This window comes from Phyllopteryx taeniolatus, chromosome 17 (assembly GCF_024500385.1).
Source record: "Phyllopteryx taeniolatus isolate TA_2022b chromosome 17, UOR_Ptae_1.2, whole genome shotgun sequence".
NCBI classification, from domain to species: domain Eukaryota; kingdom Metazoa; phylum Chordata; class Actinopteri; order Syngnathiformes; family Syngnathidae; genus Phyllopteryx; species Phyllopteryx taeniolatus.
In genome coordinates this window covers 17,083,240-17,102,335 of record NC_084518.1, presented here as the reverse complement: position 1 = coordinate 17,102,335, position 19,096 = coordinate 17,083,240, and the positions used below count along the sequence as shown (strand labels likewise).

Here is a 19,096-nt window from a genome sequence, read left to right as displayed (position 1 = left end):
ATTTTTTTTTTTATCTCGAGTTGCGTGCAAAAATGGGAGTTAGTTGTTTATTGCCATTCCCAGTTGCAGTTCACTGTAAAAGTTAACATAAACAAAAAGAATTACATCTTGTGCATTTAACCAAACCACATAACTTATAAAGTCCGCTACGTTAATGCTAACACACAATGCAGCTGACTCCATCTTATTACCGTATCTGATTGCTGGATGCCGTGTTTGCTGTGTAAAAGTCACACACTGTATGCTTGAATCTGACACTGCAATTTTGCGGGATCCCTTTAACCAGCGTCCTTTTTCCTTTGCTCCTGATTTTTATTATCTCCTCTTCTTTTTTTTAACCCATCGAAGGTCTTCTGACTTCTCCTTGTGCGCTCTCCAGGATGACGTTCGACGACTTCTGCCAGTACTTCACTGACCTGATCCTGTGCCGACTCATCAACACGTCGTACCTGAGCATCCACAAGACGTGGGAGGAGGAGGTGATGCAGGGCTCCTGGGTCCACCGCCAGGATCCCCTGCGCAACCGCTCGGGCGGCTGCATCAATCACAAGGTCACCTTCCTCCAGAACCCTCAGGTACTCTTTTAGATCATATCATATCCATTTCATTCAATTTTGATTTTGTTTAATTATGATGTCATGTCATTTTAATTTTATTAAGAATTTATTCAATTTATTTTTGGTGTAATTAAATTTCATTACATTTTGAGTTGATGTAATTTGGATTTAATTTAATCATTGTAATTTGTTTAATTGTATTTTATTGTATTTTGATGTATTTGACTTTGAGTACTTTTTAATTTGATTAATTTTTATTTAATTTGCTTTCATTTTTATATGATTTAATTAAATTTTGTTTTTATTTAATTTGATTTCTTGAAGTTGTGATCTAACTCATTCTGATTTCGTTTAATTATATTTTTAATATATGTTCTATTTAATTTAGATTTTAACATAATTTCATTTTGCTTTAATTATACATTGTCATGTACTTTGTTGTTTTTTTATTTAATTTATTTTTTATTTGATGATTTAGACACTTATTAAATTGTTTGATGTAATTTATTTTGAATTGAATTAAATTTGATTTCTTTCAAATTATTTTACAAGGCCAATTTCCTCCAGAACCCTCAGGTGGGTGCACTGCCTTTGTCACTAGAGCAGGGGCTACTTAACTATTATTTATGTATTTATTATATATATATATATATATATATATATTTTGTTTTTTTGTTTTTTTATTTTTTATTTTATTTATTTATTTATTTTAACCACAGAGCCCAGGTTTTCCTATATTAAACCAATCTGGTTTAATAGACGTAACTCAAGGTCAAAATGGGTTTGCTATGTTTAAGAATCACTTTACTTTATATGTTACTGCCTTCCTTCCTTCCTTCCTTCCTTCATTTCTCCAGTACGTGTTTGACGTGAAGAAGGTGGAGGATGAAGTGCTGATCTGCTTGCAGCAGAAGGAGAAGAGAGCCACGCCCAAAGAGGGGAAAGGGGAGAACCTTGCCATAGGTTTCGATATCCACCAGGTAAAAAAACAACCAAGGAGTAAAAGAAAGATTAACATTTTAAAATTGCAAAAAGATGAGATCCACAAATTACAGACTGATCTTTTTTTTTTAGCAAGAAGTGTTCATTTTCTCAACACGGATGGAAAGAGGCATCTATTAGGGGAGAGGTCTTTATTTGTTTAGTGTAGTATATCGCAATTAGTCAAGTGAAAGTAGAGTTTAAAACAAAATAAAAAAAAGGACTATTGTGGAGAAATGCAATAGGTAATGAGAAAAATAATAAGTTAGTGGAAACATAATGCACATCAGTTTACATCATATTTCATTGTCATCATTTCATGTAATCAGGATCACATCTGGATTAAACGGCATACACAGCAACATTTTCATCAAAATCAAGATTGCACAGACATGATTTTTCTTTACACATAGAACCTCGTAATACATGTTTGTATTATGCATACTGTCCTCTTCTCCTGGATTTAACAGAAACATCCTTTGATGGATGGATAATTTAAAGAAAAATATTAAACATTAAAAGACAAACACTGATGATACCGTGAGCCTCCTTGGCAGAGGTAACCTCCAACATTCGGTTCGGTCCCTCAGGTGGAGGTGAACCGCAAATACCGCATGCACTCGGCCCAGCAGAAGGTGGCGGGCTCCATCTACATCAACTCGCGCTGCGTCTTCCTCAGGAAGGAGATGAAGGAGGGCCGCTACGTCATCATCCCCACCACCTTCGACCCGGGCCAGCAGGGAGACTTCCTGCTCCGCGTCTTCACCGACGTGCCTTCGGACTGCAAGTAAAGCCCGCGTGCTTCACTTTCACTACCAAATTCAAATGGAATAGGAAATCTAAGTTTTTAAACATTTCTAATTTTGTATGTAATAAGAATTTAATTAAATCGAAATTAAAATTAATCCAATTGAATTGATTGAAAAAAATGAATCAAATTACATCACAATTTTAATTTAATCAATTATGTATGATTTAAATCAAATAAAAATACATTTAATTAATTACAAAATGAATTAAAACAAAAATGTGAAGTGAATCATAAAATTGATTTAAGTTAAAAATGTAATCAAACCTAATTTAATAAATTAAATCATTAAGTATATAAAATCGCATTTAAAAAAACAGTAAATAAATCATCAAACATCATTTAAATGAATTTAAATGAAAAGTAAATTAATTAAATTAAATTCATTTTAAAAAATAATCATGTTTAACAATCAATTAAATTCATCACAAAATGTTGATTAGATTAATAAAAACAATTATTCATTCATCTTCCGTTCCGCTAATCCTCATTAGGGTCGCGGGCAGGCTGGAGCCTATCCCAGCAATCTTCGGGCGAGAGGCGGGGTACACCCTGTACTGGTCGCCAGCCAATCGCAGGGCACGTAGAAACAAACAACCATTCGCGCTCACATTCACACCTACGGGCAATTTAGAGTCTTCAATCAACCTAGCATGCATGTTTTTGGGATGTGGGAGGAAACCGAAGTGCCCAGAGAAAACCCACGCAGGCACGGGGAGAACATGCAAACTCCACACAGGCGGGGCCGGGGATTGAATCAGGGTCCTCAGAACTTTGAGGCAGATGTGCTAGCCAGTCGGTCACCATAAATAATAAATCAATTGTAAAATAGGTTGACCCACAAGAAATGGAAATTCACTGGTCATTCATTACCTTCAATAATAAAACAATGGTTTTGAAATCAAAACAACTTCAACAGGAAACATATTCCACAGTGGAAGGGCTACCGTCGGTGGAACCAATATTAGCTTAGAGTGCCCTCTGCTGGCTGGATGTCACAATGACATGCACTCCCGGTTCGCTTCAGAGAGCTGACCCTGGACGAGCCTCCTCAGACGTGTTGGACGGGCATGTGCGGCTACCCTCAGCTAGTCACGCAGGTGCACGTTCTCAACGCAGAGGGTCTGCAGGGACAGGATTCCAATGGAGGTAGACTCACACACGTGCGGTAAAAACATGCAGTAGTGACATAATTGAACAGTTGTTGCTACATTTTCTTTTTGCCTCAATTCAATGCACATTGTGCCGCTCCTTTTGGTGTGCGCGGCTTGGCAACCTGGCCAAATGATATGACTATAGAATCTTTTCCCTTCGTCTTGTTTCCAAAGCGGTAGACCCGTACGTGATCATCACCTGCGAAGGCGAGAGGGTCCGCTCGCCGGTTCACAAGGACACCCGGTGCCCCAATTTTGACATCAAGGGTCTGTTCTACCGCAAGAAACCCAAAGAGGGAGTCCACATCGAGGTGAGGCCCGACCACCTGGGAAGCTAATGTGTCGAACATTAACTGTCACGCAATTATGACATCAAATCATGTCATGTAATGTAAAAGGTCAAAACATAACACAAACTCATAAACCAGTCAATGTTTTGATTACGGGACAAGCAAAGGCCAGCTAGCCAGGCAGCTGCTCGCAGGAGACGCTAACGTAGCAGTCTCCATCTTTAGTCAGATGGGAACGAAATAAATAGTAGAAAAGTAGAAAACATATCTATTTTTTCCAAATCAGATCTACAACAAGAACATGATCGTGGACACGTTCCTGGGTCAAGTGGTGATGTTCAGCGACCCCAACGAGCGTCAGGAGCAGCACACGCTGCACCTCCGAGACAAGGGCAGTCGCCAGGACAGCGACCTGCCCGGCACGCTCACTGTGCGCCTCATCACCTCCACCACGCTCACCAACATCTGACCGCCACTCTCTTTCCCCGGTTTCTCTCGCCAAATTGTTTGCTTTCCCCAAATCTCTCGCCATGTTTCCGTTATGTTTCTCTTGCCAATTGTTTTCTTTCCCCCTTTTCCTCTCAGAAATGTATTCTTTACCCTATTTCTTTTGCCACTTTTCCCCCACGTTCCTCTCACCATTTTTTTTCAACATTTTTCTCATCAATTTTTCCGTCGTCAATTCTCACCATTTTTTTTTTCTCACCCCATTTCTCTCCCTTTTTTCTACCCCCATTCCTCCCATTAATGTTTACCTTTCCCTTTTTTCTTACCAATTGTTTTCCCTTTCTCCACTTCTCTCCTCAATTTCCACCATTTCGCTCCTCATTTTTATTTTCTTTCCCATTTCTCTTGCCAATTTTTTTCTTTCCCTGTTCCTGTTTCCAATTTTTTTCCCCCCACCATTTTTTTTCTCGGCAATTTTTTTTTAGACATTCCCCCGTTTCTCTCGCCAATTTCTCCAACCTTTAAACTGACATTTTAATGGCCTTTATTTACTTCAATATCTTTGTTCAGTGTCGCTGCTCGCGTTGCGTCGTAGGTTTCGCCGCTGAAAAAAAGGCCAAAATAGAACGCGTCCTCTATCTTTTACTTTTTCACTGTGCGAAATCACACCCACATGAGATGCACATGTATTACATATGCAGACATTTCTGCTCTCCCATGCATGTGCCAACGTCTCCAAGGGCTATGCATTGCCTTAAGGCTGCGTCTGTCTGTCTTTCACATGGATTGGGGTCAAGGGTGGGTCAGGTGGGTTTTTCGCTGTCTGTCAGCTGTCTGACTTCGTGTTCGTGTGGCCGCCATGTTTGTTTAGAGAAGGGTTTCCCAAACCTTGGCGCAGGCCCATCAATGTGCCCCAAAAACTATGAACCCCCATTGAGCATGTAGCTATGTTGATTTTGCCCTTGCGCACTACAGTTTTCACTCTGCGACTGGTTTTGGGCCCCCTTCCTCTCAGTTTGGGAAACCCTGGTTTCTATCATGGCAGCATCTTACTTTCTCTTTTCTACCCGTATATGCTGACAATGCATTTTGTATCCGTGGCTCCAGTTCAATTTTTGGCGAGCATGCACCGTCGTCCCTCAACCCCACCCCAGCCTCGGACGAAAGCCAACAGCCGCAATTGTGAGACCTCGCTTTTTCCCGTCTTCCTTCACTTTCAAACCGAGACGCTTCTCTGCCGGATGCTATGGACGACCTTCGAACCGCATGGCCTGGAAAGACTTCTTTTTTCCACCCGTGCTGCACATCTCTGCGGTCGTAGCTTAGTAGCTGGCGCCTGTCCTCGGAGTTGCTACCCCCCGCTCCTAAACAAGCGCTTTACGGGACCAAAGAGCAGCCAGCCAGCCAGTCAGCCCCCGCTCCTTTGTATCCCTTTCCAACTGGCACTTGGGCTCGAGCCTAGCGATAAAATGCCACCCCCTGTGCCACATCATCTTCTTAACGGCAACACCACTGCCTGACACTGTGTGTGTGTGTGTGTGTGCGTGTGCGTGTGCGTGCTACTTAAACTTGTGTATTTGGGCGAATGTATATCTGTTGATGTGAGGAATGGTTGCGAAACCGGCAGATTACCATTTATTGGGAACACACACCTTCCACTTTTGTTTGTTTTTTTTGCTGGGGGAAAACCATGAAGAAGGCGAAAAACCTGCCAAACAAACAGTGCCATGGTGGTTTCAGTCCAGGTTTGCCTCCTTAAAAAAATGCAACTTTGGGGTCCTTTTCTTGGATTTTTCTTGGAACAGTCACTGGTACTTTGTATTCTGTTGATTTACCCTTCTTTATAGGGCTGGGCATTCAATTTAGCAATCAGTTAATTGATTATAAATGATTTAGAAAAGGGAAGAGGAAAAAAATCGAACCCCTTTCACATTTCTGTAATGAGTCCTAATGAGATAATTTCATAACTTGCACTTTGAAACTTTATGTAATCTTTTTTTGAAAGTCAACCTGAAATGTTTCTGGCTACATCTTATTACGTCAATTTTGAACACTGACACTGAATAGAAGTCGACCTGGCAATTTTCCTGCTTAGATGTCCGTAGCCCCTTTTATTTATACTGTCTGGAAAAGCCGATATTTTCCGCCATGTAAATTTGTACGGTTTTCGAGGTAGTGTCAGAGCTGTATCAAATGCGACGGGTGGCTTTTGTTTATGGAGAGCTCTTAAGCTGCAATTTTGCGTGTTTTGTGTGAAAAGCGTCTCGTCTCCAATGTTCTAAACACCTTTTTCGATGTCCTCAAGATAATCAACAATCGATGCTACACATTGCACAGACTTCTCAACAACCAAAATTCCCTAAATTCTCTACAATATTCTCCACAATAGACAATTATGGTGTTTCTTTTACGTTGAATGTAAGACAAACATTTCTAGTTCGCTCCTCGCCAATTAGATTTTTTTTTTTTTTTTTACCCGCCCGCCAATACTTGAACTGTTACACACTTACGTGGCATTTACTGTATGTGAGCGCACACACTTTTGGTGTACAGCATCTTGACAAACGCATGACTCGTTTTTTCCACATCCTTGTATTGTACCATCCAAACTGTATCCTGCTTTTGCTTTTTTTTTTTCTGTGAGGTAATGGTAGTTCGTGTGATCATATCAGCGGGCTGGATTGATGCTGTGTGCGTAGCGATGCTTTCGTGATGCCGTTTAGGTGCTACATCATCCCCCCCCCGTTGTTGTCGTTGCATTGGAAAAGGGACAGAAAATGAGGGTTACGATGGTAGTAGTGCCAACATTCTGAGGCTGAAGTGTCCTTGAGTAAGGCGCCAAGTTCAGTGGAGCCGCCCAAATGCCAATGAACGGGGTAGCTTGGATTTCATTCCCGGAGATTATTGGTGCCAAAAAAAAGTGGCTATATGACAGCTGGCCTAGTTTTAGAAAAATAAATGCCCTACTACCAATAATAATCGACCTTTTGAGGTAGATTTAATCAGGGTTTACATTACAGACTCCGAACAGTTATTACACACACGGTTGTTCTGCAAATAGTGGCAGACTCAACTGCAAATGGAGCGAGGTGTCTATTAGGGGTGAGGCCTTTAATTTTGGAATAATATGTAAGAATGTTACCAGTGTATTAGACTACATGTCAAACAGGAATTTAAAAGGAAATGGGAGCCACACAACATTGTGGAGTGACGGCCTGTCAAACTGCTCCAATGTTTGGGTTGTCGTTAATGTGCCATCGTATTCTTCATTATTTGCTTTATGGATGATAAACCTTCCTTAAACTGATGCATGTGCCATTTTAAAATGTTGTTATAGTTTATTGAATCCATGTATTTTTACATTTTTTTAATTTTTATTTATTTTTTTTAAATAATCATGTAGCCTTTTGTTGATTTGTGTGGATGTGACATGCCAATAATACAGCTAATACAAAGCGGTGATGCGTACGAAGAAGCATTAGCGGCACACTGGAAAGAAGAAAAGTCGTAATCTTATGAAAATAATGTAATTTTGATATCTAATGTTGTAATAAATGCAGAATATTTGGATTATATTGCGGATGAAGTTTTGATTTTGTAAGAAATCAATTTGAATATTATGGGAAAATCTGTATGTTATGGCATAAACTCATAATATGAGAAAGAATCTGCAAAAAATCTGCAATATTTACATGAATCTTTGTAATACTTAAAGTTGTACTTTTAATATTACTATAATTGTAATATTTTCTAGTGTAATTCTATTCTCATCGAGTGAAGATTTTTCCATTTGTGATCATGTATTTTGATGGAAAAAAAGTAGTCATTTCAAAATGAGTTTGTAATATTAAATAATTAAATATGAAATATTACAACTTAATGTCGTAAAATGATCCCATAAAATTATTCTGTTCTCGAAAACATTGCAATTTTTTGTAATGTCACATTATTCTTGTAAAAATGACATTCTGATTAGAGTAAAATCAGCATGTTATTAATCGTAGAATTACAAGTTTATTCTTCTAACATAAAAATACTATGTCTTAAATTATCACATTTGTATTCGTAGAACTACACTTTTCTTGTCCCAACATTTCACTTTTTTCTTGTGAAATTACATTTAATTAACTATTCTCATTAAAGTACAAGTCACTTCTTGTCAAATTATCACATTGTTAATCATGGAATTACAACTTTCCCCCACGCAATGCTACAACTTAAACCTTGTCAAATTCTTTTTTTTTTTTTTATTTCTTGTGAATATTTTCTTGTACTCTTACGACGTTTTTCTCCGAATATTGACTTGTGACATGTTCTCATAACTTTTACGACTTTTCTTCTGGTTACTATCTGAGCCGAATACGTGTATGTTATATTGTTTGGACACGGGGAGAAAGGTATTGATCCCCATCCGAAAAACTGAAAATCTGAATCTTATTGATGTGTTTTTAATTTTGAAAAGATGCTTACGACATTTGGTTCATCTCGTTGGATTTCACTGTAATGTATAAAACCCTGTCGGAAAGTACCCGAGTTTCCCCCTTTCTCTCGATGCCAAGTCGCTGCCGTGACTTTTTGTACGAGAATGCCAGTGCATGTAGCAAAAACGGCTTTGAATTCATGGCAAAATATCTATATTTCTATTTTGGGGACAAAAAAGAAGCCACATGGCAAATGCGCTATTGCTACTTTGATAAACACACCAGGCTCGTGTTGCACTCGCGCATGCATTTGGACTGTTTTTCTATTAAATAACCTGTCGTGTGTGTATAAACGTAGCAGCGATCAGCCGCGTTTTGATGGACGCTACGCAGGCTAGCGCTGATGCTGTTTCTCACTACCTCTGCTGGTCATTCAGAGGAATTGCGTACATTGCTAGCTAGGGTGATTTTTTGTGGCTTTTATCCCATCCCGTTGTTGCGTGTTGAAAACAATGGCCACGTTGCATCCTGCTGCATGAAAACCACGCAAAATGAAATATTACAAGAAATATTTTGGTAATGTTAAGAGAATAAAGTCGTAATAAAAACGATACTTATATACTTGTTCGTACGGGGAAAGCAAGTCATAGTTAAAAAAGTTTTTTAATTTTAAAAAACTGAGATAAAAAAGTTGTAATAGATTGAGGAAATATTAGCAATATTATGAGAATAAATTTGTATTTTTTTTGTCAGGAAAATGTCAGAATTTTGATATTGTTCTGATGAGAATTTTTAATAATATGACTGTTCTCATAAAAAAAATGTTAGTTGTTCTCGTAAAATTACATTTTTCTCATAAAATCACGACTGTTCTTGTAAAACTACGATTTTATTCTGGGGAAATTATTCACGAGAAATGATTTCTTTAATCTCGTAAAACAATGACTTTTTTCGTGAAATTACAATATTTGTCGAGTAAAATTACGACGTTGTCCTTGTCTTGAAATTTCAACTTTATGCATGACTATCCTCGAAACTGGACATTTTCTTCCTGTAAAATTATGATTCTATAGTCATAAAAAAATTATGCCTTTATTCTCTAGAAATTACACATTTTTTCTTGTAACTTGACAACTTTATTCCCGAAAAATTACAATTTTAGTTATCTAAAATTATGACTTAATTCTCTAGAAAATATGATTTTTTTTTTCTTGTAACTTGACAACTTTATTCATGAAAAATTACAATTTTAGTTATCTAAAACGATGACTTAATTCTCTAGAAATTATCCTTTTTTTTCTTGTAACTTTACAACTTTGTTCACGAAAAATTAAAATTTTAGTCATCTAACATTACGACTTAATTCTCTTGAAATTATGACTTTATTTAAAATTCCGATATCATTTTCTGCAAATGTTGACTCTATTCTCATACGTTACAACTTCCCATAAGATAACGTCAGAAGAGGATGTGCATTTGCTAGCTCGCTAGCTTTTATTCCTCCCTGTTCTTACGTCTTGAAAACCAATGGCCATGTTGCATCCTGCTGCACGCAAACCACACGAGCAATCAAATCAATTTGACGCTGTGCATTGCCGACAACGTCATTGCGTTGGCTTTTCCTGCCGCGGTCGACACGGAATATCGAGACGGGAATGAGCTTGTGATGGTTCTTGTACTCTTCTGCTCGGAGACTGGAAAACCTTACTGCATGGTGGCACTTCTAGAAGACCTTTTATCAGTATTTTATAGCCTTGTTGATTTTATATATCTATATACAGTACATATATAAATATATATACAGTATATCTCTATATCTATACCCACTTTACCTTGGGATAAAGCCGGTATGATTAGCTATCTAGCTATCGGAGAGCTGTACTTGTCCGTTGTATACTGTGTGCTTCTTTGTGTCTTCTGTTTATTTATTGTTTTGCCTTTGACTTGATGCCCGCGCTTTCCCTTCTCGGTTACACTGTGCTTATTTTATAGCTACGATCTGGGGGGGGGAAAAAAATCATATTTTACTTTTTTTTTTTTTTTTGGGCATTTGTATTTAATGTCAACTTGTGGCATGACTTTGAAATAAAACTGAAAATTGTATTCGTACGTCTTTTTCTTTAACGAGAATATGACAAAAAAGTTAGATTTTGAGTTTGAAACTACTTAATTATCCACTAAACCTTAGCTTACCACAAGGAGTTGAATAATTACCGGTATATTTAATACTAGGAAAACTCCACTGATGGACAGGAGACAAATGTTAAGGCCTTGGTGGAAGCCTGATCCAAGTCCAAAATCATCTCATTTGGCAAAATACCAAAATCAGAAGAAAACCCCAATTTCTGCAAAAAACAAGTCTCCAAAAGAAGCAATCATTGTCACATAAATCACAGAGCTAGAAATCCCCTCGATGTTATTGCAGCCATAAAACTTGAAATGACCCTCCTGCAAAATGTCCAAATTAAAGTTTTCCCACTCTAGTTACCAGTGGCTCAAATAATCTCAACCAAATGGCTCCTTAAAATGATCCAAAAGGAGGGGAAAGACACCACAAAGCCACTTAGGAGGCGGAACAAACAGTTGCGTTGAGTAAGGAATGATGAAGTTCAAGAGGACAAAACTAAGACGATTGGCACAATTTTTGACCTACATTTTTACTTTGGACTGGAACATGCCAGACGATAATAAAACTAAAATGGTAAAACGACTCACACACTTGGGAATTGCTAACTCCAAGCGGACTCGTTGGCTTTAAAGGTGACATATTATGCTTTTTTTTCCTCTCTCTCCATCATTTCTAACAGTTCCCAGATTCTTATTCAGGCTACTATGCTAGCTAATACTGTTGATGAGCCTCATGTGATTTGGTTTGATTGTGTTGAATAATTTAACTACTGAATCCAGTCATCTGTGAAACAATGGGTTCATGAGCGTGTAAATGCTATAAAAGCATGGTGTTGATGCTTTATGATCCTCTCCATTTAAGTGGTTTGCCAGCATCTAGTAGCATTTATGCGCAATTACAAACCATTTTTGGAGCCTCAAATTATTAGCGGATTTTCGCTATTCACGGTAGTGCTCGGCTCCTATTGGTTCACTGTATGTACTGGCAAAATTTAAGAAGGGCTTGCTCATAGACTCAATAAGAAACAGTACTTTAACTCAGTTACATTGAGCTACATTCCGCTGGCTACTTTTATTTTTAGTCATGATTTATTGCTTGCATAATCTATTTTTCGATTAGTCAGAGAAACTTCAGCCTCGGGTGCGGTCTTAAGTGGCACAATCCTATTTTATTTGATGACAATTTGTGGCTACCTTAGCCACCTCTACCCTAAAAAGTGAATATTCCATAAAGAGGGTAAGTCTGGTTAGCAATGTTGTACCCGAGTCACAACCTCCTCCACCTCACCCCACAGGCTCCACCCACCACCCTTCTAATCAGGATCAGCAGCCAAGAATGAGACTCAGCGAGAGTCTGGAGGACTCCTTCGCTGGCCCTGCACCACAAAACCCCTCAAAGACCCCCTTGTCGGACCCAGTACGGATCTCCAAAGAGGATTTAACGCAAGGTCTTGAAAGGTAGAAACCATCCAACTTCATCCACTATCTTCTCAACTGCAACGTTTCTCGTGGATACACTGGAGACCACCAGGAGAGACAATAAGGGGGGGGGGGGTCTTCATTTTGAGAGGTAAGTGGGGGATTTGATGTGGGTTGGTGGGTCACGACCGAAGAGTTTTGCTCACCATCAGGCCAAATCGACTCGCAGTTCTCGGTGGCCCCAGCTTTAGGCCAAAGCCTCTTACGCTGGCTCTGTGGTCATTGGTCAGCTCTTAAAGAAGACTTCATTAAACTGCATGGACACCTCCAGTCGAGCTTCAAGGAAACGTCTTTATAATATGCAAAATGCATTACAATTCACATACAACTATTTAGTCGTCACCAACTACTGAAGAACATTTTCGTTTACAAACAGTCTAAACTGATATTAACAACTAAAAAAAAAACTGCTGTTTTCTTGTTTAAAAATGCAAAAGTGTCTCACGTTCTTCCTCACAATCGCTCAGGCCCGCAAAAAGCCGACTGATGATTGGCCGGTTCGTGTCACAAGGGAGGGGTTACAATGCACACGATTGGTCTGCGCGTTTCCTGCGCACTTTAAGCCACTGACCAAAAGTAGCACATTTTTGTATATTTAATGGTTTCAATAATAGACTGTATATAATAAAGTACACATTCATTATAATTCAGTAATGTTTAAAGTCATTGTTCCTGTTTTTGTCAATTTTCTATTGTTATTTACATTTCAGGAAAAACTTTCATTTTTTAATTATAAGCTGTTGACAGTTATGTTAATATTTGTATTTTGTTTTTATATTATTATTATTATGACTATTGTTTCTTTTACTTTTTTCTTTATTTACTCCAAATCACTTTAATCATGCAGTACATCGGTTCTTATTGTTGTAAATAATTTAATAATTTTAATATTCCAATTTTTATTTTATTTTAACTTTATCGTATTTTTTAAAGTTATCAAGTCTTATTACTCCTGAAATAAATGAGTAACATTACATTCAAGAGCCTAAACATCCCATTAGCTATAATTATGACAGCATTTGGGTATTTCATAATATTTAGAATGTTACAAAAATAAATTTTATTTCAATAATATTTTATTATTAGCTATTCCTTTTTTCAGTTCAATGTTTTAAATTTCAGGAAATGAGCAGGACAAATATGTATATTTTTAATCATATAATCATAATCAATATTATGATTAATCTTGTACTTTTCTACATATATTTTCCTAATATAATTTTATATTTACATTTTTTAATTTGGTTTTATCACTCCTCAAATTACTGACCAAGGATCTGATGAGCAATGATTCTGACAGAATCAAGTCCACATATGAAATCAAATAGTAAACACATAAATACTGTAGCTACAAACATATAACACAGCAAAATAGTTACTTTTGAATCACCTAAGCCAGGGGTGTCAAACTCATTTTTGTCACGGGCCACATCGTAGTTCTGACTTCCCTCGGAGGGCCGCTACGACTGTGAACCCATATAAATGAAAGATTACCTCATATACTGTAATTACATACAGTATACGGAACACATTGATGAAGAACCAGTTTTGAAATCAGAAGCCTATAAAAACATGTTTTTCAACTATTACATTTCTTTTCAAAGGGGGATTGCTAACACAAAAAAAAATAAATGCGTGCAAATATCTCAATGGTATTACACCAGAACACAATGAGCAAGTTTGATTTGCTTTCGCGGACCACGTAAAATGATGTGGCGGGCCGGATCTGGACCCCGGGCCACCAGTTTGACACCTGTGACCTAAGTGATTAATAGTCATAGATTTATAGACTTTTTTTTTTTCTTTTTATTAGAGCTAAGCTAGCTGTAACAAATGTGTGTCACCTTTTTTTTTTTTTTGCAGAGGTGCTTATGGAAGACAATGGGAGGTCTTAAACCCGCTCGGACGACAGTGAAACCCGCTCACGCTTCCTGCCATGTGAGTCGAGTTCTGTTTCCGGTGCATTTCTTTTCAACTTTGTTGTCATTTTGGCCTTGGAAAAAGTCAGATATCTCAGAAACCTACGCAAGTATTGTTTTTGACTGTTACTTACTGAACTTCCTGTTCCATTAACAACAAATGACGCAAAACTAAAAAAAAACCTCCTCTGTGTTGTATCTCACAGTTTTCTATATTACTTGAATCGGGGAGCAAATGATTGAGCAGTCATACGAATGACTGTACAGTAAAGTATGCTTGCTGGTTAAGTGGTAGGATTAGCTCCAGGAATCCAATAAGCCCGTGGTGGCAGCCCCCACCGGGTCCCCTTTTAACACCTCCCACTTTTTCCTTCATTTCCCAGCACATATACATCATGTTGAAAATGTATTTCTAATATTAAAAGTCATCAATATTAGTAAAAGTGCGCTTTGCAGGGTCCAGTCATGTGACGCCTGATGTCCTGGAGTCAAGCCAACGCTGAACCATGGTCATTCTGCAGCAGGTGCGTCAGAAAAGAAAAACAATATATAAAAATAAGGGATGAGGTGTATTCAACATTGTCTGCTGAAAAGCATGTATGGTGAACTTTTCTTCAGAAACATATATTTTTTTTAATTGTTTTTTTTTTAATCTAAAAATAACAAACACAAAATGTGTTGATTTTTTTGGGTGGTATTATTTAAAAAAATGCTAAATCTTCTCAAATAAAAGTAAAAACTCATGAAATTTGTGTTATTTACTTAAATCAAAAACATAAATGAAAAAAATACAAAGACTAACAAAAATTGTTTTTTCCGATGAAAAGCTACGAGACAAAATCTGTTGTTTTTGGGAATAAAATAAAAAAGTGTGTGTTTTTCCCGGTAAAAATGTTAAAAACATAACAAATTTGAAGTTTCATGAGATTTGATTTTCCATGTGCTGACAGCTACTTCGCTATTCGGAACTTATTTCCAAGCCATACATTTCTGCCGTTTTTTTCCAACGCAAATTAGCTACTCGGGTATTAGCACGTTAGCTTGCGATGGAATGTTGATGTTAGCATCTTGTTCTCGCTAGCCTTGTTGGGTAATCATAATCAATAATCATCTGTCATTATGTACGGTCAAGCTCTGCATATTCACGGTTCGGCATTCACAAATTCACCTATTCACTGATGAATTTTTTGGGGAACATATCTGTTGTTATTCACTTTTCTGCTCAGGTCATACCAATAAAAGCATTCCTTTGGTAACCTCTTGTTAGATCTTGCTATGAAGGAACTATGTTGAAGTGAATTGAGCAGTTTCATTTTGACAAAGATAATGCTGTGCCGCTATCTTACTCGCAAATTTTCTCTATTTGCGGCAGAACTCTGAACAAAAATAAAGGTTTGGTGCAATAGTGGTCTAAGTACAGACATCAGTCAAATCTATCAGTGTTTGATAGATAACATTCACTTATACTAAAATCAGAATCAGAATCATTTTTATTTGCCAAGTATGTCCAAAAAACACACAAGGAATTTGTCTTCGGTAGTTGGAGCCGCTCTAGTACGACAACAGACACTCAATTGACAGAGAACACGTTTGAGACATAAAGACATTGACAAAAACAGTCACTGAGCAATAAAAGGTTGCTAGTTATCCTGTAATGCCGGTACAAAATTATTATTATTATTTTTTACATTTGTTTCAAAAAGATGCAGAGTCCTCTAGCACTTAGAGCAGTTTGAATGACTAATATATCAATAGTCCGGTACATACTTTCTGAGTCTTCTAGCAGTTGCTGAACCTCACCCTTAGGGATGTTTTATTTTTTTTTGAGAGGCATTTCTGCACTTGACTTGAAAAAGATAAAAAGGGAGTTTGCCCATTCTCCTTCTCAGTGGCTTACGTGCCCTGTGTTTGACTGACGGCCAGTCCAGGGTGTACCCAATGGATGGAATGTATAGGGAAAAAAATGGATGCCTTACCTTGGATGTTGTACAATCAATCCAAACGGGCCGTAATCCCCGGTGCGTTTCACTTTGAGAAGGCCCATTACTGACTGTGATCCCAATCTGGGAGTCAATTGAGTGCGACTGCAGCTGTCACTCGCCATTTTAGTCACCGTCACGTACACCTGCCCACCCCAAAGCCCCAAACAAAGACACATTTCCTCAAACCCCGATAATCACTAGCCAATTACGCTATCAGCCACCGATAAGATAAAAACATGATCGACTTGGAAGAAATCAGGTGCATCAAAGGACGGCAATTAAATGTTATTAAAGGGTCACTTCCCCTGATTTATGATAACGTTATCTCACAAGAATTACGTTCGAAATCCGGGGTGGGGGGGTCGGGTGGGCATTAAGTGGTGTGCTACACACTTTTAGGACGTACATTGGACCAATTTGACCTAAAATATCAAGAAAATCGGATGAGAAATAATTACACGCCAAAGGCAAGTTTACAAATATTATGAATAGTAGGATTTTTCTGTAAATTCCCATACATTCACATTAATTTTCATGAGTTCCGACGGTGTTTTGACTACGTGTTGTCCCTTGCAGGGCGACTATGTGTGGTTGGACCTCAAAACGGGCCGCGAGTTTGACGTTCCTGTGGGGGCGGTAGTCAAACTGTGTGACTCTGGCGAGATCCAAGTCCTGGACGATGAAGGCCGGGTGAGCTGCAGTACACTGTCCCCTAATAATATTTTAAAATATAATATTTGGTGTTTTCCAGCGTTTATACTACGGTACTATAAAAAACAATGCCACAAAAGGGTGATGCCCCTTCCCATGTCCAACCCCCCCTCCCCTCTTCCAGGAACACTGGATCTCCCCTCAGAACGCCACCCACATCAAGCCCATGCACCCCACCTCCATCCAGGGGGTGGAGGACATGATCCGATTGGGTGACCTCAACGAAGCGGGCATCCTGCGCAACCTGCTGATCCGTTACAACGAACGCGTCATCTATGTCAGTAAAAAAACAATCATACTATAGTTAAGATACAGGGTGGACTAAAAATAGGTATCATCATTTTAGGAGATTTATAGTTTTTGACCTTCCTTTTTTGCCTTCCTTTCTTTGCTGCTACCTTCCCTCCTTCCTTTCTGACCTCTTTCCCGCCTATTTTATCCTCAGACCTGCCTTTTTTTCCCCAGGCATCTTTCCCGTCTTCACCGCCTATCTTCCATTCTTCTTTGCTTTTTTTTTTCCCTTCCTGACTTCATTGAAACCCATGTTACTTACATCATTCCTTCCTTCGCTTAGACCTACTTTTCTGCACTCCTTCCTTACCTCCTTCCACCTCAGATCTGTTTTTTTTCCTGGCCGACATCCTGCTTTCCTTCCTGACCTCCTTCATTCCACCTCAGACCTGCTTTTTTTTTTTTTAAACTACATTTCTGCCTTCCTTGGGTACCTGGCCAATCCTGCTTTAGAATCCACTTTCTTTGTTCTTGACCTAAATTATTTGCCATTGTTCATGGAACCTGTAAAAAAAAAGAAGTGTTACTTTAAAAAAAAGTGTATAGACACTTTTGGCCCACGCTGTATAGCATCAGAAAACGTTGCTTTTTTAACTCGCTAGCTGTTAGCCTCCCGACCACATTCACTAACAGCCGGTGGCCTGACGATTAAGCTCTCACTCGGGTTAAGCTGTTTGCTTGCGTCTGCGATGCCCTGCGGTTAAGTGTACTTGTTACTATAAATAATTGAAACATTAGGTACGCCCACACAATCTAACGATAGATGATACTGGTTTATTTAACTCATTCACTGCCAGCCTGTCCAGTTAACATGGATATTTGACTTGTAAAGCCATCAATGGCAGCGAATGGGTTCAATAGCCTGTTATTAATACAGAATCAAATGCGGCTTATATCAATCATCAGGATGTGAAAGAAGAAAATATTAAAATATACAGGTGTATCTCAATATATTACGGTATGTTAGAGTCCTTTTATTTCAGTAGTTCAATTAAAAAAGTGAATCTCATGTAGAGATTCATGAAACACAGGAAAATACAGGAAGCCAATTCCTATCTAATTTCTGTATTAAAAAATATTTGTATCTATTATTTAGTTGTCTTGTACATTTTTTTAATAATATTGAACAATGTTAACGGTGTATTACAATTTATGTCGTGTGAAAGTGCCGTTTATGACGAAGTATTAAGAAGTATCCTGCAAGCGAGAATAAACTGGCTGCACACAACATTGCGCCACGACCATTTGTCAATTTCCTTCAACCCTAATATGCATTAAAGAAACCTTCTCCAGATAATCTAAGATCATCTTTAATACTGCACACGGGATCTTTATGAACCTGAGAGAATCTTTAGGCGCTTCGGTAGGTGCTGCTATTTTGGTTAGCGACAGAGTTCAAATATATAGTGCTTATCAGGACACCCAAGGTCTAATCTTTCATGTCTTTGTGGCAACAATATGAACTGAGATAATGACACTTACAACTGTTTTTCTTTTCCTGATGGGAAAAGGGAGGTGTTATCATGAGAGAGGCGTTCATTATTCCATTTTTATTGTGGAGTGCATTAAGACTAAAGTTAGATTATACGTGGTGTATTTAATGAATTATGTAATTGAATATAGCCAAGTACATAAATTATTTGTGTAATGTGTCTTTTGGTTGTTATTCTCTCCTCATGTAGACAAATTGTGGTGGAAGGGTGAGTATGGTTGGTTGCGCCGCGCGTATGCTAACGCACCTTTTTGCCAGCTTCGCCTCCTCCAGCTAATGCCTCGATTGTTTCAAGCGGATGGCAAAGAGAATTTTGATTTCCCTGTAGTTGAATTACATAGAAAATGAATTGAATGGAAGGCTTTGCAAATAATTGTGTCCTTGCTAAGGCCGCTGTAAAGCGTTTTAGGTCGTAGACATAACTAGAAGCTGGAATT

The 19,096-nt window shown here is 38.2% G+C and overlaps 2 protein-coding genes across 7 annotated transcripts in view; both read left to right on the top strand.

Moving 5' to 3' along the window:
- capn5b (calpain 5b) overlaps positions 1-10,761 on the top strand; it is a 36,985-nt gene extending 26,224 nt beyond the window's left edge. For both annotated transcript variants that reach the window (XM_061752468.1, XM_061752467.1), the window contains 6 exons: positions 380-575; positions 1,415-1,537; positions 2,129-2,325; positions 3,374-3,495; positions 3,675-3,811; positions 4,077-10,761. In XM_061752468.1, coding sequence (XP_061608452.1) covers positions 380-575; positions 1,415-1,537; positions 2,129-2,325; positions 3,374-3,495; positions 3,675-3,811; positions 4,077-4,259 — 958 coding nt within the window. In that variant the 3' untranslated portion in view covers positions 4,260-10,761. The remainder of the gene's footprint in view (positions 1-379; positions 576-1,414; positions 1,538-2,128; positions 2,326-3,373; positions 3,496-3,674; positions 3,812-4,076) is intronic.
- Positions 10,762-12,115: 1,354 nt separating this feature from the next.
- Positions 12,116-19,096, top strand: part of LOC133467027 (unconventional myosin-VIIa-like) — a 29,565-nt gene continuing 22,584 nt past the window's right edge. For all 5 annotated transcript variants that reach the window (XM_061751424.1, XM_061751423.1, XM_061751421.1 and 2 more), the window contains exons 1-5: positions 12,116-12,355; positions 14,128-14,202; positions 14,640-14,707; positions 16,742-16,855; positions 17,001-17,153. In XM_061751424.1, coding sequence (XP_061607408.1) covers positions 14,690-14,707; positions 16,742-16,855; positions 17,001-17,153 — 285 coding nt within the window. In that variant the 5' untranslated portion in view covers positions 12,116-12,355; positions 14,128-14,202; positions 14,640-14,689. The remainder of the gene's footprint in view (positions 12,356-14,127; positions 14,203-14,639; positions 14,708-16,741; positions 16,856-17,000; positions 17,154-19,096) is intronic.